General features: G+C 47.7%; 2 protein-coding genes across 3 annotated transcripts in view; one reads left to right on the plus strand and one right to left on the minus strand.

Moving 5' to 3' along the window:
- Positions 1-13655: 13655 nt before the first annotated feature.
- On the plus strand, positions 13656-21357 carry APRT (adenine phosphoribosyltransferase). The gene is made up of 5 exons (XM_044663181.1): positions 13656-13772; positions 14879-14985; positions 19209-19342; positions 20329-20407; positions 20644-21357. The coding sequence occupies exons 1-5, from the start codon at positions 13693-13695 to the stop codon at positions 20784-20786; spliced, it is 543 nt and encodes a 180-aa protein (XP_044519116.1). The 5' UTR covers positions 13656-13692; the 3' UTR covers positions 20787-21357.
- A 134-nt stretch (positions 21358-21491) lies between these two features.
- Positions 21492-24103, minus strand: part of CDT1 (chromatin licensing and DNA replication factor 1) — a 9578-nt gene continuing 6966 nt past the window's right edge. For both annotated transcript variants that reach the window (XM_044663179.1, XM_044663180.1), the window contains 7 exons: positions 23737-23934; positions 23361-23506; positions 23175-23278; positions 22677-22865; positions 22399-22599; positions 22114-22315; positions 21492-21846 (listed from right to left, as the gene is read on the minus strand). In XM_044663179.1, coding sequence (XP_044519114.1) covers positions 21683-21846; positions 22114-22315; positions 22399-22599; positions 22677-22865; positions 23175-23278; positions 23361-23506; positions 23737-23934 — 1204 coding nt within the window. In that variant the 3' untranslated portion in view covers positions 21492-21682. The remainder of the gene's footprint in view (positions 21847-22113; positions 22316-22398; positions 22600-22676; positions 22866-23174; positions 23279-23360; positions 23507-23736; positions 23935-24103) is intronic.

Consider the following 24103-nt stretch of genomic DNA (forward strand, 5'->3'; position numbering starts at 1 on the left):
AACACATATGAGGCGGGTGGACATACACAAGTTTAAGGTTAAGGGCTTGAGCAAAATCTTTTGGGCATCAAATGAGAAAAAGAAGGCAGAAGTGGCTATTATGATTTCTGACAAAGGCAAAGTAAAAATAGATATGATTAAAAAAAAACAGGGAAGGTCATTACATCCTGATTAAAGGCAGTATAAACAATGAGGAAATAACACTGCTCAATATGTATGCACCAAGTGGCATAGCATCCAAGTTCATAAAGGAGAAACTGGCAGAGCTCAAGAAGGAAATAGATAGTAAAACCATACTAGTGGGAGATCTAAATATTCCTCTTTCAGATCTAGATAAATCAAACCAAAAAATAAATAAGAAAGAGATAAGAGAGGTGATGGCCTAGAAAAATTAGATTTAATTGATATGTGGAGAAAAATAAATAGGGACAAAAAGGAATACACCTTCTTTTCAGCTGCACATGGTACATTCACAAAGATTGACCATGTAATAGGGCATAGAAACATTGAGAACAAATGCAAAAGAGCAGATATAATAAATGTAACCTCAGATCATAATGCAATAAAAATAATAATTAGTAAGGGCACCTAGACAGGCAAATCAAAAACTAATTGGAAATTAAACAATATGATTCTCCAAAACCAATTAGTCAAAGAAGAAATCATAGAAACAATCAACAATTTCATTGAAGAAAATGACAATGATGAGACATCCTACCAAACTCTGTGGGATGCAGCCAAAGCAGTACTCAGGGGGAAATTTATATCCTTGGGTGCATATATTAACAAATTAATGAGGGTAGAGATTAATCAATTGGGCATGCAACTCAAAAAATTAGAGAGCGAGCAAATTAAAAATCCCCAGATGAACCCTTACCAATCTTCCACCTATGAGACAATGCACCGAAGTACAAGGGTTTAAAAAAAAAATCCCCAGATGAAAACTAAATTAGAAATACTAAAAATCAAGGGAGAAATTAATAAGATCAAAAGTAAAAGAACTATTGAATTAATAAATAAAACTAGAAGCTGGTATTTTGAAAAAACAGATAAAATAGACAAAGTACTGGTCAATCTAATAAAAAAAAGGAAAGAAGAAAACCAAAATGACACTATTAAAGATGAAAAGGGAGACCTCACCTCTAATGAAGGGGAAATTAAGGCAGTCATTAAAAACTATTTCACCCAATTATATGGCAACAAATATAACAATTTAGGAGATATAGATGAATATTTACAAAAATATAAATTGCCTAGATTAACAGCAGAAGAAATAGAATACCTAAATAATCCCATATCAGAAAAAGAAATTGAACAAGCCATCAAAGAACTCCCTAAGAAAAAATCACCCCGGACCTGATGGATTCACAAGTGAATTCTATCAGACATTCAAAGAGCAACTAATCCCAATACTATACAAATTATTTGATATGATAAGCAAAGAAGGAGTCCTACCAAATTCCTTTTATGACACAAATATGGTACTGATTCCAAAGCTAGGTAGACCAAAAACAGAGAAAGAAAACTATAGACCAATCTCCCTATGAACATAGATGCAAAAATCTTAAATAGAATACTAGCAAAGAGACTCCAGCAAGTAATTAAGAAGATCATCCACCATGATCAGGTGGGATAACAGGAATGCAAGGATGATTTAACATTAGGAAAACCATCCACATAATTGACCATATCAACAGTCTAACAAACAAAAATCAAATGATCATCTCAATAGATGCTGGAAAAGCCTTTGACAAAATACAGCATCCATTCCTATTGAAAACACTGAAAAGTATAGGAATAGAAGGACCTTTCCTAAAAATAATAAATGGTATATACCTAAAACCATCAACAAGCATCATATGCAATGGGGATAAATTAGAAGCCTTCCCAATAAGATCAGGAGTGAAACAAGGATGCCCATTATCACCTCTATTATTCAACATAGTACTAGAAACACTAGCAGTAGCAATTGGAGAAGAAAAAGAAATTGAAGGTTTCAAAATAGGCAATGAGGAGACTAAGCTATCACTCTTTGCAGATGATATGATGGTCTACTTAAAAAATCCTAGAGAATCAACTAAGAAGCTTGTAGAAATAACAACTTTAGCAAAGTTGCAGGACACAAAATAAATGCACATAAATCATCAGCATTTCTAAATATTTCCAACACATTAGAGCAGCAAGAGGTAGAAAGAGAAATACCATTTAAAATCACCCTAGACAATATAAAATACTTGGGAATCTATCTACCAAAACAAACACAGGAATTATATGAAAACAACTACAAAACACTTTCCAAACAAATAAAACTGGATCTCAACAATTGGAAAGCCATTGATTGCTCATGGGTAGGACGAGCTAACATAATAAAAATGATCATTCTACCCAAATTAATTTACCTATTTAGTGCCATACCTATCAAACTACCAAAAAACTTCTTTACTGAATTAGGAAAAACTATAACAAATTTCATTTGGAATAACAAAAGATCAAGAATATCAAAGGAAATAATGAAAAAAAATGTGAAGGAAGGGGGCCTAGCAGTACCAGATATTAAACTATACTATAAAGCAGCAGTCATCAAAACAATATGGTACTGGCTAAGAGACAGAGAGGAGGATCAATGGAATAGACTTGGGGTAAATGATGTCAGCAAGACAGTGTATGATAAACCCAAAGAGCCCAACTTTGGGGACATGAATCCACTATTTGACAAAAACTGCTGGGAAATTTGGAAAACAATATGGGAGAGATTAGGTTTAGATCAACATCTCACACCCTACACCAAGATAAATTCAGAATGGGTGAATGAATTGAATATAAAGAGGGAAACTATAAATAAGTTAAGTGAACACAGAATAGTATACTTGTCAGATCTCTGGGAAAGGAAAGATTTTAAAACCAAGCAAGAGTTGGAGAAAATTACAAAATGTAAATTCAATGGTTTTGATTATATTAAGCTAAAACACTTTTGTACAAACAAAAACAATGTAGTCAAAATCAGAAGGGAAACAACAAATTGGGAAAAAATCTTTATAACGAAAAACTCTGACGGGTCTAATTACTCAAATATACAAGGAGTTAAATCAATTGTATAAAACATCAAGCCATTCCCCAATTGATAAATGGGCAAGAGACATGAATAGGCAATTTTCAGGTAAAGAAATCAAAAGTATCAATAAGCACATGAGAAAGTGTTCTAAATCTCTAATGATTAGAGAAATGCAAATGAAAACAACTCTGAGGTATCACCTCACACCTAGCAGATTGGCTAAAATGAAAGAAGGGGAGAGTAATGAATGTTGGAGGGGATGTGGCAAAACTGGGACATTAATGCATTGCTGGTGGAGTTGTGAACTGATCCAACCATTCTGGCTGGCAATTTGGAACTATGCTCAAAGGGCTATAAAAGAATGCCTGCCCTTTGACCAAGCCATACCATTGTTGGGTTTGTACCCCAAAGAGATCATAAATAAACAGACTTGTACGAAAATATTTATAGCTTTTTGTGGTGGCAAAAAACTGGAAAAAGAGGGTATTTCCTTCAATTGGGGAATGGCTGAACAAATTGTGGTATATGCTGGTGATGGAATATTATTGTGCTCAAAGGAATAATAAACTGGAGAAATTCCATGTGAACTGGAAAGACCTCCAGGAACTGATGCAGAGTGAAAGGAGCAGAGCCAGAAGAACATTGTACACAGAGACTGATACACTATGGTAAAATCGAATGTAATGGACTTCTGTACTAGCAGCAATACAATGACACAGGACAGTTCTGAGGGACTTATGGTAAAGAACGCTACCCACATTCAGAGGAACAACTAAAGGAGAGGAAACATAGAAAATAAACAATTGCTTGAACGCATGGGTTGAGGAGGACATGATTGGGGATGTAGACTCGAAACGACCACACCAATGCAACTATCAACAATTTGGAAATAGGTCTTGATCAAGGACTCATGTTAAAACCAGTGGAAATGTGCATCGGCCATGGGTGGGGGGAGAGCGGGGGGTGAAGAAGAAAGTAGGAGCTTGAATCATGTAAACATGTTAAAAATGAATATTAATAAATGTTTTAAAAAAATGGGAGCCATGTCCCTTATCTGTACCCCAATGTGGATAAATGCACTGTTTTCTCTCCCCTCGAAAGGCTGACTCCAATTTTGAGATGCTGCAGCTCCCTTTGTCTGCCTCATTAGAGAGAAGGAGCAGGAGAGGGAGGGATGGAAAAAATAGGTTTTCCATCCTCGAGGATGGGAAACAGCCATTTGGGGACGTTCCATCTTTTCCTCCCAAAGACACAAGCAGCACTGAAGGCTGTGCTTCCCCCCTTCCTGGTTTCCCTCTACCCCTTTAGAACTATGAAATATGATGTGAGAGACTTGCCTGGGAGTTGGGGTCCTTCAAAAAAGACTTTGTCCTCTGTCTTTGCTCTGGAGCAGCAGCATAGGGAGTCACAGATGTGGCAATCAATGCTTGACAGATTTTAGGAATAACTAGAACCACCCACTTTGCCCTTGCTTTGCCCTTCCATTGCGAGGTGTCCATCACATGCTCGGGGCTCTCTATGGGGTACACATACATCTGGCTCCCTAAGTTTACTGCCCTTGAGGCCGGGAGAACCATCTCAGTTTTCCTGACACTGCCCTTCCTTGTATGACCACCTTCTCCTCGGTCTGCCTCTGGGCATCTTCAGGTGTCTCGTGCCCACTGCCTCTGCTTCCCTTTTGGTCCCTTCTTTCTTCTGACTCTGCGCTCTTGGCCAGATATCTCATTGGCTCCTTTGGGCTCAGTTACATCTTTGTAAATGATTTCCAGCCCCATCCTGCATCCTGTGGGTTTCATTCCAAAATCTCCCATCTGCCTGTTAGACGGCACAGACAGGAAGTCCTGTTGGCATCTCAACCTTAACAGGTCCGAAGCAGACGTCACGGTCTTTCCCCTTCTTTTCCCAGACTTTCCTATTGCTGCTGAGGGCCCTGCCATGCTCCCACTCACCCATATTCCTTATTTCTAGGTCATCTTCAGCTCGTCAGTCTCTTGAATTCCGCATAGCCAGGTGACTGCCAAATTTTGTCATGTCTTCCCTATACAACATCTATTGTATATACTCTTTATACAACCATCACCTAACAGCCACCCACTTGGTTGTTTTTTTTTTTTCTTTTAAACCCTTCTGTCTGGGGATCAGTATTGTGTTTTAGTTCCAAGACAAGAGCAAAGAGGGCTAGACAATGGAAGTTAAGTGACTTGCCCAGGGTCACACAACCAAGAAGTATCTGAGACCACATTTGAACCCAGGACCTCTCATCATCTCTGGGCTTTCCCTCCAATGAGCCACCTAACTGCCCCCCCCTCCAATTGGTCTTTCTACCTCAATCTCTCCCCACTTGGGTCCATCCTCAAGAGTTCAGCTTCCAAAGTGATTTTCCTAAAACAGAATTCTGGCCACATCCCCACTAAACTCTTGTGGTTCCCCCAGTAACTATAAGATCAAATATAAAGTCCTTTGGGGCATTTAGAACTCTTGGCAGTGGAGCCCCTTCCTGCCTTTCCCATCTTATTACCCATAGGTCATTCTTTGTCCCTTCACACTGGCCGATTCCCATACCTCCAGTGCTCTTTCTCCTCATCTCTTTTTAGAATCCTTGACTCCACTCAAAATTCAGGCCATTGCCATGGTGCCACCTTCTGCAGGAGCTTTCCTGCCTGCCTTTCCCAGTGAAGGTACTTTCCTTGGTGTGGCTGCAGGATGGACAGGACTGTCCTTGGAGCCGGGAAGAAGACCTGGGTTGAATCTAGCCTGTAACTAAGTCTTTGTGGGACCCTGGGCAAGGGCTGCCTTCCCAGGGCTTCAGGGAATCCTCTTACGCCCAAGTTGCAGAGATGGTGCTGACCCACTTTGGTCAAGAAAGATCCTCCCTGGCACATCGGACTCCAGTGAAACAGCAGGTCCTCTATTCGAATGTAAGTTCATCGAGAGCAAAGGCTATTTTGGCCTCTCTTTTTTGGACTCCCAGCACTTTGGCTTCTTAAGTGCTTCATAAATAAAACCTTGTTAACTGACTGACCATCCCAGAATGGATCGCTCTATTAGGCATGAGGAGCAGCAGATGCCAGGCTAGTCTGCTGTTCCTGCCCAGCAACCAGACATGGTCCTGCTTTTGGCAAGCAATAAGCTCCTTTCCCATCTTGCTGGAGAAAAGCCCACCCGTTATTTGTCCGTTGTATTATTCAGGATTACGGATGCAATTCCACAGATTTCGACTAATGATTTTTAAACATTGGTAATGCTAATTTTAAGAGTGATTTGATATTAAGGATGTAAAATAAAGAATTGGATTAAAAACAGTGTTTGTTTAAAAAAATTCTGTTTAGGGTGTAAAATAAATGATTCCAAAGAAACTGCCAGTTCTGCTTGATTGAATGTATGTTTTTTTCTGTTAGATGTGAAGAAGAGTTAACTGTAAGGTGGAAAAGTGTGCCAGGCTGGGCCAGGTGCTGGAGATACAAGTCTACAATTTCCTCAACAGAAAATAATGGTGCTTGCTGGGTTAGATCAGTGCTTTCAAATTCAAAAAGCTAAAAAGAAAGATGGTCTCAGCCCTCCAGGAGCCTATCCTTTAAGGCAGTGGTTCCTAAACTTTTTTGGCCTACCGCCCCCTTTCCAGAAAAAATATTACTTAGTGCCCCTGGAAATTAATTATTTTTAAATTTTTAATAGCAATTAATAGGAAAGATAAATGTATCTGGCCATCACTGCTCTACTGGATCACTGCAGCATCCACCAGGGGGTGGTAGCGCCCACTTTGGGAATTACTGCTTTAAGGGAAGAAGATAAAACACCAAAGGGAACTGGAGGAAAGTGTCCAAGTCCCGAAAATCCTAAGCAAAGGCAGGAGGAAAATGAGGGTTGGCCAGCCTGCACATCTCCCCCAAAAGGAGGCCCTCCTTGGAGGAACTCTTCAGTGGGAGAGGGGAGCTGGCCTAGCTGAGGTCGAGGAGGCCCCAGGAACAGAGGAAGTACCAGGGCAGGAGGAAGGGTGTTGAAATCCAGAAAGTCAGATGAAGAGCCAGGAGGGGAAGTTTAGCAAAGTTATTTTTGAATTAGGGTCCTTCCTTTTCTCTTTCTGGGCCTTTCCTTCTTCCTTCACAAAAGAAGATATTCAAGGCTGCTCTGATTCTATCCCTTCTTCATGGTGGTTGTATCAGACAAGAGATCACACGTATACTCATGTTGCCCCTCTATCCCAGGGCTAGAGTAGGAAAGGTGCCATCCTTGGCCCCCATCTTGGCCCTTCCTGCCAATTATTCTCAGCTGTCCTTGGTCAGTCACTTAGATTCTATGGGCCTCAAGTTTCCTCATCTGAAGATAATGCTGTTGGACTAGATCAGTGCTTTCAAACTCAAGTAGAAACAGATCCCTGCGGGTACCATCTTGACTTAGAAAACCACAAAGCAGTAACTATCACCAACGGCCTTCTTCTGGCTCTTTTTGTCCCATCCCCCATCCTCACACCCATTGGGATTTTAAGTCTTTGTCTTGTACACGCCTTGTGTTATCCCCATTCTAGGTGGTATCCCCAAATAAAAGGTAATTAGCCTGTGAGGGCAGATAACTTTCATTTTTTGCCTCAGTGTCCCCACCATCATAGTAGGCACTTAATAAATGCTCAGACCAAACTGAATCATTCCCCATCACTTCCCAAATGAAATCCAAACTCCCAAGACAGGGTCTAGGAAGATGGGTCAGTGAAAGAACCAGAATGAAATGAGATTTTGTTGCTTCTCGAATAAAATACATACTCAATTCAATTTAACAAGGCATTTATTAAGTGCCTACTGTATGTATCCCAGGAACCAGGCTAGGAATTGAATCTACAAAATTGGAACAGATCCTTGTCTTCAAGGAATTTACCTTCAGTCAGTAAACATTAAGCATCTCCCATGCAAAAGGCGAAAAAAAATGTTCCTACTTTCTAAGAGGGAACTCACTGTCTAATGGGGGAGACAATTTATAAATAACTATGTACAAAGAGATCTAGACAGGATAAATTGGAGATAATCAACAGAGGGAAGATCCTAGCAATTAAGAAGACTTGGGTAAGGCTTCCTTTTGAAGGCAGGATTGTAGCTGGGACTCAAATGGAGATAAGAAGCCAGAGAATTCCAGGCATGAGGTGGGGATGGGGGGGGGGAGATTAGGGAGGAGGACAGCCAGTAAAAAGGCATGGAATTGTTCCAGCTGTGTGACCTTGGGAAAGTCACTTAACTCCCACTGCCTAGCCCTTCCCTCTCTTCTGCCTTGGAACCAGCACTTAGTATGGATTCTAAGACAAAAGGTACACCCCCCCCCCCACCACCCAAATGCATCAAATTGGAAGGAGGAGTTGTGAGAGGAACAGCAAGGAGGCCAGTGTCTCCAGATTATAGAGTAGGACAGACATGAAACAATATGTAAGAGGGGAGTCCCCAAGATTAAGAAGGGTAAAGAAACTGGTGGAAATAGCACTTTACTTATGGGAAATTATCAGGTTCAGAGCAGGACTAGTTCAACCCCTTTATTTGATAAAGAAACCCGGGGCTAGAAAGGCAAAGTCATTTGTTCACAGTCATGCAAATGGGAAGGAAAATGGTGGACGTTTGGACCCAACTCTTATGATCCCAAACCTACTGCTCTTTCCATAAGGCCAGACTGCTCTGTCTTCTAAAACATTTTAGAAATGATTCTCTCATTGCTCCTAGGGGGCAGCCATGAAATAATTTCCCTAGCATCCGAGTCAGGCAGAATGAAGAACATGGGATCTCTTGTTCTTTGGGGAAGAAACATCCTTTCTTACTTCACAGTGGGCAAAACACATTTATTTGTTGCCTTTCAAATAATATTAATCACCATTTTTTCAAGTAGAGTCCTATATGTTTAAGCTATAGAACTTTGGGTAAGTAACCTCGTTGGACCACAGTTTTCCTGCTTGAAAAATGGAAGGACAGGACTAGTCAGGGAACCATAATACTTGGAAGTGGAAGACATCTTAAGAGATTTCTTAGTCTATCTCCCTCTTCTTTTTTTTTTGTTTAAAGAGTTTTGTGTTCATCTTTTGTTTTTATTCCATTATCATGCCCAGATTGTGTCTCAATTCCCATTGAATCTTTTCTTTACAACCAAAAAACACAAACCCCCAAATCTAAAACTTCAGTTAATCAAAACCAAGCAATGAGGGATTCTGACAGGCATTCCACGCCTGTAGTGTTCTCCCCCTCCTCTTTAGAGGAGGCGAATGTATTTTATCTGATGTTCTCTGGGAGCCAGGCATGATGGTGAAAATCGGGCTGCCTTTTAAACATTTGTATAAATCTTGGTGTAGATTCTTCCCACGATTCCTCCTCTTTGCCCAGGATCAGTTCATGTATCTTCCCATGTTTCTAAACACCTTCCACTCTTTATTTCTAATAATAATTATATTAGGGGGCAGCTGGATGGCTCAGTGGATTCAGAGCTGGACCTAGAGATGGGAGGGCCTGGGTTCCAATCTGGCCTCAGAGACTTCCTAGCTGTGTGACCCTGGGCAAGTCATTTAACCCCCATTGCCTTGTCCTTACTATTCCTCTGCCGTGGAACCAATACATAGTATTGACTCCAAGATGGAAGGTAAGGGTTTAAAATAATAATAATAACTTTATCTATATTATCTCATTTGATCCTCACAACAAACCTGGGAGGTAGATCCTGTCATTGTCTCCATTTTATCGGAAATTAAGGCTGAGAAAAGTTTAGTGACTTTCCTCGGATCACACAGCTAGCATAATTGCATTCCATTCCATTCCTAGATCATTTGTTCAGCCATTAATCTGATGTCATCTTTCTTGGTTTAGAGGGTTTTTTTGCTTCCTTAAAAAGTGCTGCTAGGAATGTTTAGGTGCATGTTGGGCCCTGTTGCCCAGTGTTGGGATCCTTGGGGTCAAAGAGTACAATTGGCCTTGTGATTTTTCTCTACTCATTCCACAGGTTTTCCACAATGGTCGGGCCAATTCTTGGCTGCCACCAACAATATATGAATGTATCTTCTTTCCTTCTAGTTCACTCAACATGGATTTGGGGTCATCTTTGCCATATTGTGTATAGATGGCATGTATATGCATACATTTATTATATATACACGTGTCTATATTGGGAGGAGCTGGGTCATGGCTTGAGTCAGCAGCAAGGGGATGAGATTAGATTAAGCTGGAAGGACTTCAAACCAGGAAGCCAGAGAAGATGGAGATGAGGAGGGAGAAAGTCCCAGACATGGAGGACCATTGGGGAGAATGCTCAGGCAGGAGATGGCCAGAGTCAGTGTAGGACGAGCACTTGGTTGGGAAGAAGGTGAAAAAAGACTGGAAAGCGAGAGGCCAGGCTACAAAGGGTCTAAAAGGCAAGCAGAGGACTTTATATTTGATCCTGGGGGCAATAGAGAGTCACTGGAATGACTAGGGAAGTGACCTGGTCAGAACTATGTTTGGAGAATACTAACTGGACAGCAGAGCAGAGGATGGATTGAAGAAGGGAAAGACAAGTTAGAGAGACCCACCAGAGCTATTATAACAGTCCAGGATTAAGGTGATGAGTAGACAGCTAGGTGGCCCAGTGGATAGAGCACAGGATTTGCAATCAGGAACACTTCTATGGCCTCAGAAACTTACTAGCTATTTGGCCTCAGTTTCCTTATCTGCAAAATGAGCTGGAGAAGAGAATGACAAAGCACTCTAATATCTGCCAAGAAAACCCCAAATGGTGGAACTATGCCCAAAGGGCTTTAAAAGACTGTCTGCCTTTTGACCCAGCCATACCACTGCTGGGTTTTTACCCCCAAAGAGATCATAGGGAAAAAGACTTGTACAAAAATATTTATAGCTGCGCTCTTAGTGGTAGCAAAAATTTGGAAAATGAGGGTGTGCCCTTCAACTGGGGAATGTCTGAACAAATTGTGGTATCTGCTGGTGATGGAATACTACTGTGCTAAAAGGAATAATGAACCGGAGATGATACAGAACTGTTTGAATTTATTGGGGGGGGGGGGTGTCACATGGCCAGACCTACCTGTGCTTTAGTAAAATCAATTTGGAGCAAAATGGAGAATGGACTAGAATGGGGGAAAGACTTGAGGAAGGCCACCCAGCAGACTTCTGCAATAATATAGGGGTGAGAAGATGAGGGTGCATTAGAGAGGTGTTGCCAAAGGGAAATGGGCAGGATAGAGGGCATGAGAAATAGTGACTCCTGGGTTGTAAGCTCAGGGAATTGGGAGGATGACTCTCAATTCAGTAAAGAAAGAATGGTAGAGACCTCGAGTTCAAGACATCTACAGGAATTCTGGCTCCAGATGACTGGAAATGGGAGATTGGAACAGAGAAGTTAGGGGTTCTGTTTGTTCTAGTGAGAAAGGATGCGAAGATAGAAAGTTATCTGCCAAATACACACCAAGGAATGTTTTCAGGGAAGAGGGCAACTTTTACGTGGATAGTTTATTAACAATCGAATAAGGATTTCAGAGGGCACCCCTCAACCTGGCTTTTAAGACCTCTACAAATTGGCTCCCACCTACCCTTCTAGGCATATTTCATATTTCCCTTTATGGATCTGGCCTTAGGCCAACCTCCATGCCATCTGTCCTCATATCTTTGAGCAGATCATCCCACCCTTCTACACCCCTCCTCCAAAACTGGACCTCTTCAAAATTCAGCTCAGATCCATCCAAATTCTTCCCAATCTGCCACCATGTTGGATTTCCCCCTCCCTCTGTCCCCATTTAGAAGCAGCTGCTTGAAGGGCAGGATCAGGATCGTTTGAGTTTTGACAACACAATATCCTAGATTTGGAGTTGGGAAGAACCAACCCCCTTCTTCCTACAGCTGAAAAAATGGAGGCCAAGGAAGGTTTATTGATTAAACTAAGGTCATACAGATTAAGTAACACAGTAGGTGATTACTACATGTTTGAGCACGCTGGCCTGGAGTAGAGAATCCTCTGCAAGGGCTGAAACCACTTGGAGAAGCCCCAGAGGCCCATGTTTCCCACTTCAGCTCTCCAGCCTTATCTCCTGCTCTGTGCCTCTGTGTACTCGGCCCCAGGCAAAGTCTACAAGTGCCTCCCAACTCACCTTTGCCTCTTTCCCCTTCACCTGGCATGCCTTTTAGCCTTATCTGGGCCAGCCTTCAGCTCCCACCTCCTCCAAGAAGCTTTCCCTGCTATCTCCAGCTAGGGGTGACCAGAACTGCCTTTATAAGGAAGAGAAAGCTATTTCTATACATATCTTAATCCTCCCTGCTCGATTAGGAGTGCCAGGACCATTTCACAGTCACTTTTATCTCCCCCAAAGGGCCAAGCACATGGGAAGGGCCCAATACCTTTCATGTTGACGCCTTTGTCCTTGCTGAAGGAATAGAGCCATCATCCCGCTTTAGTGGAAAGAATCAGGGTGTTCATCCTGGTTCTCTCCTTACCGATTGTGGGCCCTTTGGGCAAGACATTTTACTTCTGGGGCCTCAGTTTCCTCATCTGTAAAACGAAGATCCCACAATGCCTTCCAACCAGCCTTTTTTGCCTGTCTGCTCTAATAACAATGGCCAGCTTTTACAGAGTCCTTTAAGGTTTTCAGAGCACTGTTTTCAAGGAAGAAGAAAATGAGTTAACTGACAAATGAATTAGCTACAGTGGGTACAGTCACAAGGAAACCCAAGCTGGAATCCGGCCGCCAACATAACCCCCATTGCCTAGCCTTTGCCATTCTGTCTTAGAATTAATCTAAATCAGCAAGTAAGAATTTGGGAGGGAAAGGAAGGGGGGATCATAATAGCATCCACCCCTCAGCGTTTGAGATCCAGTGAGATAATTGGCACAGTGCCTGGCACATAGTATATAAAAGTTATCTTTATTAAAATGCCTAGCACATAGTAGGTGCTCTGTAAATGCCAGTTATTATTATGAAAACATCTCATATATAGTAGAAACCATACAAATGCTAGTTAATAATATTATTATACCTGGCACGTAGTAGGTGCCACATAAATCCTAGCTGTTATTATTATCCTGCCTGGCACATAGTAGGTACTATATAAATGCGAACTATTTTTATTGTGTCCTGTGCTATATAAGTGCTATTTTCTTACTTATTATTGTGTCCCGTGCTATATAAATGCTAGCTGCTATTATTTTTTTTTAAACCCTTAACTTCTGTGCATTGGCTCATAGGTGGAAGAGTGGTAAGGGTAGGCAATGGGGGTCAAGTGACTTGCCCAAGGTCACACAGCTGGGAAGAGTCTGAGGCCACATTTGAACCCAGGACCTCCCGTCTCTAGGCCTGACTCTCAATCCACTGTAGCTGCTATTATTATTAAAAATCCTGGCCTATAGGAAGTGCCTTTTTTTCCCTTTATTATTTCCATTTTATAGATAAGGGGTCTGGTGCTGGGGGAGGGTAGCACCTGGCTCGGGGTCAGTCCATTTCAGCTTTAGAGTTCAGTTCCTGCCAACTCCACAGCGACGCCTAACGGCCAAAGACCAAACGTTTGCGAACCTCGGCCTTGTCCTGAGGAAGGGGCGGTGCCAGGACAGAACACGCCCGGGAGGCGGAGCCTCCTATGCCTCTCCCGCCTCTTCCCGCGCCTGCGCATTGGGCGCAGTGCAGCGCTGCGCAGCGCGGAGTAGGCATGGCAGATTCTAAGCGGCAACTCGTAGCTCGGCGTGTCCGGAGCTTCCCAGACTTCCCCAAGCCCGGGATCTTATTCCGGTGAGAGCTGGGCCTTCGGGGCTGAGGGGCAGCGAGGCGAGTTAAGTTTCCGGGCAGAGTGAAAGCTTTGTCGCGGACACTGACCTTTCCGGAGTCGTCCTAATCGACATTGGAACCCAGGACCTCGCCTTCAGGCAGCAGGCACGTCCCTGCCTCCCGCCCCTCCCCGGCCTTCTGCGGATTTCACAGATCTGAAACTCCCGGAGGTCGGAAGGGGGGAAGTCACGTGCCTTCGGGCACCTAGGTATTAGCCAACCCGGTCTTATTCAAACCCAGGCCCGGGACTAGACGCCTCCCTGGGAGATGAATACGCCGAGATTGGAGCTGGAGGGGGCCTTGGCAGTGCCCTCCAGGTGTGCTCACAGCTCTGGCCATCTCACTGCCACTGCTGCTGCCTACTGACTGCCTGAGTGACCACGGGCCCCTCCCCCCATCCTTCTTTCCCTTCGGGCCCCCCTTTTGCAATGGACCTCCACGCAGTGCCCCTTTGGGGTGCTGGGACTTTAGTCCCTCAGGGGGCACCCAAAGTTCCACCCTCTGGCCCCAGGCCCCTCCCCAGATTCCACCCTGCTGCCAAACAGGGTGACTCACACTTCCCCAAATTGACCTCCCCTCCCCTTCCAGGCGGGGCCAGAGATGAGTCAGTGCCCCCCTATCTGCCCCTCGCTAAGAGGGCATCCCTGTTTCCCTCAGGGTCTCCGCCGTTTATTCTGTACTGGGCTTGTTTGTACAGAGTTGGGGGGGGTTGCCCACTGGTATCCCTCCCTCCAGCCCCCCAGGAAACATCAGAAAGGGGCATGTTTGAGGGAGAGTTCCCCACCCCCATCCACTGGGCTCTTTGGGCCTTTTTGGCCTTAATCCTCCCTCTTGGTTGGTGGGATCATTTCACTCCTCTTTGTGTCCCCCCTGGGGGCCAGTAACTGTGCCCCAAAGCCTGGGTCTCTCTCCTGGCATCTCCCCCTCCCCATGCCCCTGGAGAGCAGGTCCAGGCCTCCCCAGAAGAGAGAGAGAGAGAGACAGACAGACAGAGACAGAGAGAGAGAGAGTGTGTGTGTGTGTGTGTTGGGGGGCTTCCTCTCACTCACCAGGCCTCCTTCCTGCCCTAGGGACATCAGCCCTTTGCTGAAGGACCCAGAAGCCTTCAGGGCTTCCATCGAACTTCTGGCGGATCATCTGAAAGAAAATCACAAGACCAAGATAGATTATATAGCAGGTAAGCTGGAGCTGGGGAGGGGGCCCAGAAAATGTCCCTGAATTTGCTGGGGGAAGGGGGAGAGACTGGATGGGGAGATCCCAAGAAGTCCTAAAGCAGGGTGCTCCGGTGGAAAATGGGGGCTAAAAAATGTGCCAATCATGAGCGTGTATTAATCTCCTATGCCGGCCCAGGCCCTGTGCTGAGCTCCTGTTGTTCACCTGGGCCCAGGCCATTCAGATCATCATAACAACATCATTCTTTTCTCTGGTGCTTTGGGCTTGCAGAACACTTTTAAATCTTTTCTCATGTGATTCCCACAATCCCTTGGAGGTATTATCCCCATTTTACAGAGGAGGGCATGGAGGCAGACAGAGGCTCAGCTGGCGCCCAAGTCTTGTCCTGCCCTTCACAGTTTCCTTCCCATGGAGAGAAGCCGCAGGCAGCCCTCAGTCTCCTGTTTACTGACCCAGCCTGGCGTGGATCTCAGCTGCCCCCAGGTCTTTTGGCCATTTCATTCTTGGCCCAGGGACCACACCATTGATTCTCTGGGATTGGGGGTGGAGGGGAAGGAGACCTCAGCACTGACTGCTCTGACCAGAAAGAATGTCTCATCTCCCCCCGCCCCAGACCCTCTGCTGGGGCTCCTGAAGGCCCTTCTCAAGCTGCCTCTGGGCAGCCCTGACTGTCAGCTAGAGCAGCAGCCTGTGCCTGCTTTATCCCCTTGTGTGAGGTGACTTTGAGACAGACTCAAACCAGAGAGGCAACCTGGGGTGACTCTGGGCAAGTCACCTAACAGCTCCTCAGAGAATGTGCTGGCCTGCCTCTGGAGTGAGTCTCCTAATTCAGGAGTCGCCCATCTGATGACCATCTCTGTCTCTGTCCCTCCCCATATCAAGAAGGACAATAATGGGCAACTAGACAGCTCAGTATATTTGAGAGCCAGCCAGAGACGGAAGGACCTGGGTTCCAATTTGGACTCTGAACTCTTGCCTAGCTTGTGACCCTGGGCAGGTCACATGATCCTCCTTGCTTAGACCTTATAGCTCTTTTTTTTTTTTAAAGTAAGACTTTATTATTAGTATTTTCTTTTCTAGGAATCTATGTCAATAATAGGATCCTCAGATATTATGACTCATAAAGATGGCTATCTTTCTCTTCTTTTTTTATTATTTTTTTTAATTTGGGGAGATTACTTTTTTTACTTTTTATTTTTTAGAAAATTTTTCCATGGTTCCATGATTCGTGTTCTTACTCTCCCCCCATCCCCCCAGGGGGAGCCAACACACATTTCCACTGGTTTTAACATGTGTCATCGAACAAGACCTATTTCCATATTATTGATAGTTGCACTGAGTTGGTCGTTTCAAGTCTACATCCCCAATCATGTCTGTATCAACCCATGTGTTCAAGCAGTTGTTTTTCTTCTGTATTTCTATTCCTGTAGTTCTTCCTCTGAATGTGGGTAGCATTCTTTTCCATAAGTCTCTCAGAATTGTCCTGGGTCATTGCAGTGCTGCCAGTACAGAAGTCCATTACATTCGATTGTACCACAGTGTATCTGTCTCTGTGTACAATGTTCTTCTGGCTCTGCTCCTTTCACTCTGCATCAATTCCTGGAGGTCTTTCCAGTTCACATGGAATTCCTCCAGTTGATTATTCCTTTGAGCACAATAGTATTCCATCATCAACATATACCACAATTTGTTCAGCCATTCCCCAATTGAAGGGCATACCCTCCTTTTCCAGTTTTTTGCCACCAGAAAGAGCGTGACTATAAATATTTTTGTACAAATCTTTTCCCATATGATCTCTTTGAGGTACAAACCTAGCAATGCTATGGCTGGATCAGAGGGCAGGCAGTCTTTTAGTGCTCTTTGAGCATAGTTCCAAATTGCCATCCAGAATGGTTGAATCAGTTCACAACTCCACCAGCAATGCATTAATGTCCCAGTTTTGCCACATCCCCTCCAACATTCATTACTCTCCCCTACTTTCATTTTAGCCAATCTGCTGGGTGGTATCTCAGAGTTGTTTTGATTTGCATTTCTCTAATTATTGGAGATTTAGAACACTTTCTCATGTGCTTATTGATAGTTTTGATTTCTTTATCTGAAAATTGCCTATTCATGTCCCTTGCCCATTTATCCATTGGGGAATGGCTTGATTTTTTATACAATTGCTTTAACTCCTTGTATATTTGAGTAATTAGACCTCTGTCAGAGTTTTGTGTTATAAAGATTTTTTCCCAATTTGTTGTTTCCCTTCTGATTTTGGATGCATTGTTTTTGTTTGTACAAAAGCTTTTTAGTTTAATGTAATCAAAATTATTTATTTTACATTTTGTGATTTTTTCTAAATCTTGCTTGGGTTTGTTTTTTTAAACCCTTACCTTCTGTCTTGGAGTCAATACTGTGTATTGGCTCCAAGGCAGAAGAGTGGTAAGGGTAGGTAATGGGGGCCAAGTGACTTACTTGCCCAAGGTCACACAGCTGGGAAGTGTCTGAGGCCAAATTTGAACCTAGGACCTCCCGTCTCTAGGCCTGGCTCTCAATCCACTGAGCTACCCAGCTGCCCTCCTTTGCTTGGTTTTAAAATCTTTCCTTTCCCAGAGATCTGACAAGAATACTATTCTGTGTTCACCTAATTTATTTATAGTTTCCTTCATTATATTTAAGTCATTCACCCATTCTGATTTATCTTGATGTAGGGTGTGAGATGTTGATCAAAACCTAATCTCTCCCATATTGTTTTCTCATTTTCCCAACAGTTTTTGTCAAATAGTGGGTTTTTGACCCCAAAATTGGGCTCTTTGGGTTTATCATAGACTGTCTTGCTGACTTACCCCTAGTCTATTCCACGGATCCTCCCTTCTGTCTCTTAGCTAGTACCATATTGTTTTGATGACCACTGCTTTATAATATAGTTTAATATCTGGTACTGCTAGGCCCCCTTCCTTCACATGTTTTCATCGTTTCCCTTGATATTCTTGATCTTTTGTTCTTCCAAATGAACTTTGTTATATTTTTTTCTAATTCAGCAAAAAAGTTTCTTGGTAGTTTGATAGGCATAGCATTAAATAAGTAAATTAATTTGGGTAGAATGGTCGTTTTTATTATGTTAGCTCATCCTACCCATGAGCACTTAGTGTTGTTTAGATCTAGTTTTAATTGTTTGGTAAGTGTTTCCTTACAGCTCTTCTGCTATGAAATGAATATTTAGTATTCATTCTAAAACAGAAGGTTTTAAAATTAAAAATAAAAAAAATTTTTTAGACCCTCTAGCCAAGAGTTATAGAATACATTTGCATTTTTAAAAATCCATTTTATTGGTTCCTTTTGTTTTTTACCTTACAGTCATTTCCAGATATACATGTATTACCAGAAATATCCTTCTCTCCCCATGCTGAAAGGGCAGAAGCCTCTCTTGCATGAATATTTCCTTGCTGTTCTGAGACCAAGATGGATGATGATGGCCCAGTTTGGCTTTTCACATTATTCTGATTACATTTCCTTTTTATTGTGCACATCATAATCATAAACACAGGCTTCATCCTAGGTTGAGAAAGGCTCCTATAATCAGCTGGGAACTTAAGGTTTTTTTTGGTTTTTTTTCCAAGCATTCCTTATGTTTTCACAGGGTCACATTCCTTTCTTTTTTTAAAGCCCTCACCTTCTGTTTGGAATCCAGCCAAGGCCTGGAGGAAGGCCTAGGCAGGCAGACTGAAGGGTCCTGCCTGGGGAGGCCACTTTTGAACCACGTCCTCTCCACGCTAGGCCCCGGTCTCTGTCCATTGAGCCCCCTGGCCTGGATTTCGGAGGCTCTAAAACTTTTTCCATCATCAGTGGCTTTCCACAAAACTCCCCTCAAAATTTCCATTTAGTTTCTTACACTGACCCCGGCTCCCTGGACCCCCTGATCCTCCTCGGCCATCTTGGCTGTGTTTTTTCTTATTGGAGCCTGGGAACAGCTGATCAGATGAAGTGAAAAACGCTTTGAATTATTTGCTGGAGCCCTTTGACTTGGCCAATAAGAAACGTTTGCTCCCCACCTAGGAAGTTCCTCCATGGCTCCTTAATGGAGTTGTGGGAGAAAATGAGCGCCTGGTAGTCTCCTCCACGTGGGGGCCTGGTCCCCTCTGAGACGGGGCGGGCTCAGGCTGAGCTCCAGGCCCCGAGGGGGGCAGTCAGCACCCCCAGTGGGGTCTCTGCTGCTGCCTTTAAACCCTCCATTCTCTCCCTCAGGGTTAGACGCTCGAGGCTTCCTGTTCGGGCCCTCCCTGGCCCAGAAAATGGGGATCGGCTTCGTGCTGATCCGCAAGCGCGGGAAGCTTCCGGGACCCACCATCTCCACCAGCTACTCTCTGGAGTACGGCCAGGTGAGGCCGAGGCCCGCGTCCCAGCTCGCCTCCCCGGGGGCGCCCAGGCTCCTCTCCCGCTTCCCGCTCAGCCGGGGCCCTTGGTCTTCTGGTCAGGCGGGGAGGCTCCAGGGACTCCCTCCTCCAGTCAGCCCAGCGGGGGTGGGGGGGTGGGGGTTGGGATCAGCCTTCCTGGGGTAAAGGGGACGTGGGCCTGTGCGAGCTTAAGGGGCCAAGCCTGACTAAGGAGGGGCCGGCAGCCCAGTGCTCCTCCCATGTGGGAGGGGACGGGGGCGGAGCCGCGGGGGGTAGGGGGCGGGGCTGGGGGCCGGGTTCAGTCCCCCAGAGGCAGCTCCACAAGGCTCTAGCAGCCTGCCTGGCTCGGTCTATGTCGCTCTGGCCGGCCCTCCGAAGCCCGGTGCCGGCTGACAGCCTGTGGAGGCTCAGAGAAGGGCCTCTCCTGCTTGGGCCGGAGGTGGGGCTCATCTCCCCCTCCCACCCAGGTTGTTTGTCGGGCTCTGGCAGGATGAGTCCCCGTTTGGAGGGAAGAACAGAGATCCAGATGCGGCAAATGGGCCCTGGAGCCTCCTCTGTGGGCCTCCAGTGGCCTCCTGAACCCTTTTCAGACCTTTGTCAGCCCCGGTGGCTGCGCTCTCCCAGCAGGGGGGTGCAAAGAGACAACTTTGGCTTTAGGAGGGCTGGCGGGGTGCATGTGGGAGGCTGACCTCAAATGGAGGTGTGCCCCGGCTGTGCCCAGCAGTGTAGATGCAGCCCTTGGGGGAGGGGGCAGCCTGTTACTGTCCTCAGGTGAAGCGGGGCCAGGGCCTGAGGCTGGATTTGAACCCAGCTCTTCCTGCCTCCTGGCTCCCGAGCCCCATCCCCTGGGCCACCCGGCCACAGTAGCTTTGAGAGCTCCGAGGCCCTCGTGGGGGCTGACCAGGCTGACCAGGGCCAGCTCCCCCCCACTCCCTCTACAGCTGGACTGGGGGGGGGTCTTTGTTCTTCAGGCAGAATTGGAGATGCAGGAAGATGCCATTGAGCCAGGCAAGAAGGTAGTGATCGTGGATGACCTGATGGCCACCGGAGGTAAGGAAGGGGAGGCGGCAGGGCCTTTGGGCAGAGCCGTCATCCTGCCCTGGCACTCAGGGCCAGGATCCTGGCCAGTGTTCAAGCCAGAGGCAGGTGGGTGCCCGGCAGCCAGCCAGAACCCTATTAAAGGGTCATTGGGAAATATTTAACAAAATAAAAATGCCGTAGCACGGGCAGCCAGGCGCTGAGCCGGCGTGTGGCCGCAGGCATCCTCTAGCCAGTGTCATCCTCAGGTACCATGGGAGCCGCCTGCAAGCTGCTGCACAGTCTGAAGGCCGACGTGCTCGAGGCCCTGACGCTGGTGGAGCTGACGTCCCTGAGGGGCCGCGAGAGGCTGGCCTCTGTGCCCTTCTTCTCCCTGCTGCAGTACGACTGAGGACGGCCATCGCCCTGTGATAGGCACTGACCCTGCAGCCTGCTGAGTGCCTCCAGACTCCCTGGGAGAGCCCAGGAAACCCTCTGGGCCTTCCAGTTCTTCCCCCTCCCAGCCATGCGTCCTCCGCGCCTCCCTGCCTGGAGTAGAGGCCGGCTCCAGAGAAGAACTCTGCATCCTGGAGGGGCCCCCATAGCCACAGCCTCCACGCCTGGCCCCACCAGTCTCTTGACCCAATACAGGGTTGCTTTTGTGGTTTAGAATTTGGGGCACAACCAATTGTGTCCATTTCCTAGACCTGCCGGCCCCACTTGTGCCTGCCCATATGCCCATCATCTACATGGCAGGAGGCGCCTGGGGAAATGCTTCTGGGGTCCCCCACATCATGCCAAATCAGACCCAGCAGGTGGAGTGACGCAGACTCTGGAGGGGCCCTATCTGGTCTTGGGACTGCACTGCCTGCCAAGGGATGAGGGCGCCAGCCTTCTAGGGAGACAAACCCCTGGAAGGGACAGACGGATGGGAGCCTGAGGCAGCCCCTTCTCTGTATCTGATTAAATAACTTAATTCAAAAGTGCAGTGAAGCCTTTCTTCTGGGCTGAGTGGCCGCAAGGGAGAGCCCAGCCTGAGGGCTGTGGTGAGGCTCCAGGACGCTCCATGGGGCACAGCTGGGCTTCGGTGCCAGGTCAGCACGCTGCAGGGCACACATCTGACAACTACAAAAATCACCTTTATTTTCCAATGGGGGTAAAATGGAGGAAGGTCCTATTTTCTGGAGTTCCATCTTTTTTAAAACATTTCCCAAAGTCTCTACTTCCTGGCACACACAACAAACACCAAGTCCTTAAATTAATCATTTAAACAGTTCAGAGTCCAGCTGGGTTCCAGGAAGGGCTGAGTCACAGCTTCTCCTCCTCCTGGGTAATCCGGGCCAGCCTGTCAGTGATGGGGCCCAACTCTGAGGACTTGTCCAGCTTCAGGTAGGTGTCCGTCCTGACGCGATGGAGGCTGAGCCAGTCGGGGAGCAGTTCTGAGAGGACCTGCAGGTGTTTCTCCATCTCTCCTGGGGGGAGATCAGAGTCAGGGAGAGGGACAGCCCTGGGCCTGGATTCCCCTCTGGCCGGCCACATCAGGGAGTAAATGACAGGAGGCAGCTGAGCCTCCAATAGGGTTCATCTGTCAGATTGGCCCCACTGGGGGTCTCTGCTGTTTCTTCCTGTGAGGCCAACAGGGTTCTGTGGCTCACCCGGGGTCCCCCCAGTGAGGAAGGGGCTACACGTGAGCCAGGGACCGCCCAGCTCTCTACCCACCCCCTCCCCCCAGCCCATACCGGGTGTCATGGACGGGCCGTAGCTGCCGATCATCCTGGCACAGGCCACCTCCATGGTCAGCGCTGGTTTCTTCTCGGCCACAAAGACACTGCGCAGGATGCGGGCCAGCTCGGGCAGCCTGGACAGCACCAGCAGCCGCTCCTCCTGCTGAGGTCTGCGGGTCATCAGGGCCTGCAGCTTCTGGGCCTCCTTGGCACGGATCTTTGGAGGGAGGGGAGCGAGCGGTCAGCCATGCTGGACCCAGGAACCCCTTGACACCCCCCACCCCCTGCCCTCAGACTCACCCGCTCCAGCAGGGCCTGAGAAACGCCCCTCAGGGCACTGGGGGAGCTGGATGGGGACACAAGCTTCGGGGGGCTGCCAAGATCAGGCGAGCCCGGTGCTGGGGGGCTCTGGGGCTCAGCAGAGCCAGGTGTGGGGGGCCCCCGGGGGCCGGGACTGCCATCAGCCGTCTTCAGAGCCAGCTGGGCCAAAGCCCTCTCCATCTGCAGAGGCAGAGACACGATTGGAGGCTGGTTCCTCGAGGAGAGGCACTCGGCCCCGCCATCTCTGCGCCATCTACCTTGGGTGTCAGCATGGCGCGCGCCCTGGCCAGCATCTCCTGCGCGCTCGTCACCGTGTCAGTGTGGGGTGGCTGGGGCAGCTCGGCGGGGGTGACGTCCGGCACCTCGTCCACATTGAATCTGGGGTGCCACCTGGTCAGCTGGTCTTCTGGCACCACCAGCGGTGGGTTCAGGGAGGCCAGGAAAGCCTGGGAAGAGACAAAAGCCCGGGGGCGAACTCTGACGTAGGGGCCCCTGGGGGTGACGTGAGCTGACCAAGGCCACCTGGCCGGAGCCCAGACACCCCTCTGTGGAGGCCCCGTGCACTGCGGCTGCTCCCCATGGACACCTGTGGATCTGGGCTCTACCGTGATGGCTCCCCACTCTGTCCCCCCAGATGCCCCCAAAGGGAGCCCAAGGCCTCGGCCCCCAGGACCTCCCATGGCCTCCCCGCAGGCCGAGCCTCTGAACCCAGCCAGTGGCCCCTCTCTGGGCGGGCAAGATGCCCCCCAACTCACCTTGTGCTGCTCCTTGACCAGCTGCACCAGGTTCCTGCCGAAGGTGTGCCGGCGCTGCAGAAGGCGGGAGGCCGACATCTGGGGGGCTCCCTGGCCTCCGTCCTCTGGGGAGAGGCCGGACCCATCAGCCCCCCATGCCAGGGTCTGGGCCACCCATCGCCCCAGGGCCGACCCCCCCATACCCACCTGGCCCCAGCACCGGCTCAATGGTGAGCTGATAGTCGGAGCGCTTCCCACCGGAGCCAAATGGGGGGATGTTGCGCTCCTGCCGGAATCGGTACGAGTCTGGGAAGACGGTCTTGATCTGGCCCACGTTCTTCTCCTCGAACCTCCTGGCAGAGGCAAGCAGGGGCCTGGGGTGAGAGGCTGGACCCAGCACGGCCTCCCCCGGGCAGTCAGCATCAGAAGCCACACTAGAACCCGGGACCCACCGCCCCGAGTGTGTCTGGGGTCACCGTGCTCGAAGGCCGCCCCGAACTCCGCAGGCCACGCGGCCAGGGCCGAAGGGGGAGCCGAGCTCAGGGGCAGAGGGGCAGGCCGGACGCAGGCTCCCCCCACTCACTTGTGCAGCATGTCCTGGACGCCCTGCTTGACCTTGGCAAAAGTGACCACCTCGGAGCGGTTGAAGAGCAGGCTGACCACTGTGTCCATGCTGCGGAACATCTCGGCCAGCACCTTGTACTTGTAGGGCAGCGCCAGGCCTGGGGCGCCCGGCTGGGCAAGGCTGTGGAACCGCTCATAGGCGGGCGCCTTCGGGGGGCTGTGGCACAAGGGAGCCAAAGCTGTCACACACACACAAGAACGGCACCCCCAGCCCAACCCAGAAGGGCAGTGGGTTCTGGTCTGAGCCCAGAGAGGCCCCTGGTTATGCCCTGAGCCCAGAGGAGCAGCTGATTCTGGTCTACGTAGGCCCCCCCCTGGCCCAGAGA

Source organism: Gracilinanus agilis, chromosome 2, assembly GCF_016433145.1.
Source record: "Gracilinanus agilis isolate LMUSP501 chromosome 2, AgileGrace, whole genome shotgun sequence".
NCBI lineage: Eukaryota > Metazoa > Chordata > Mammalia > Didelphimorphia > Didelphidae > Gracilinanus > Gracilinanus agilis.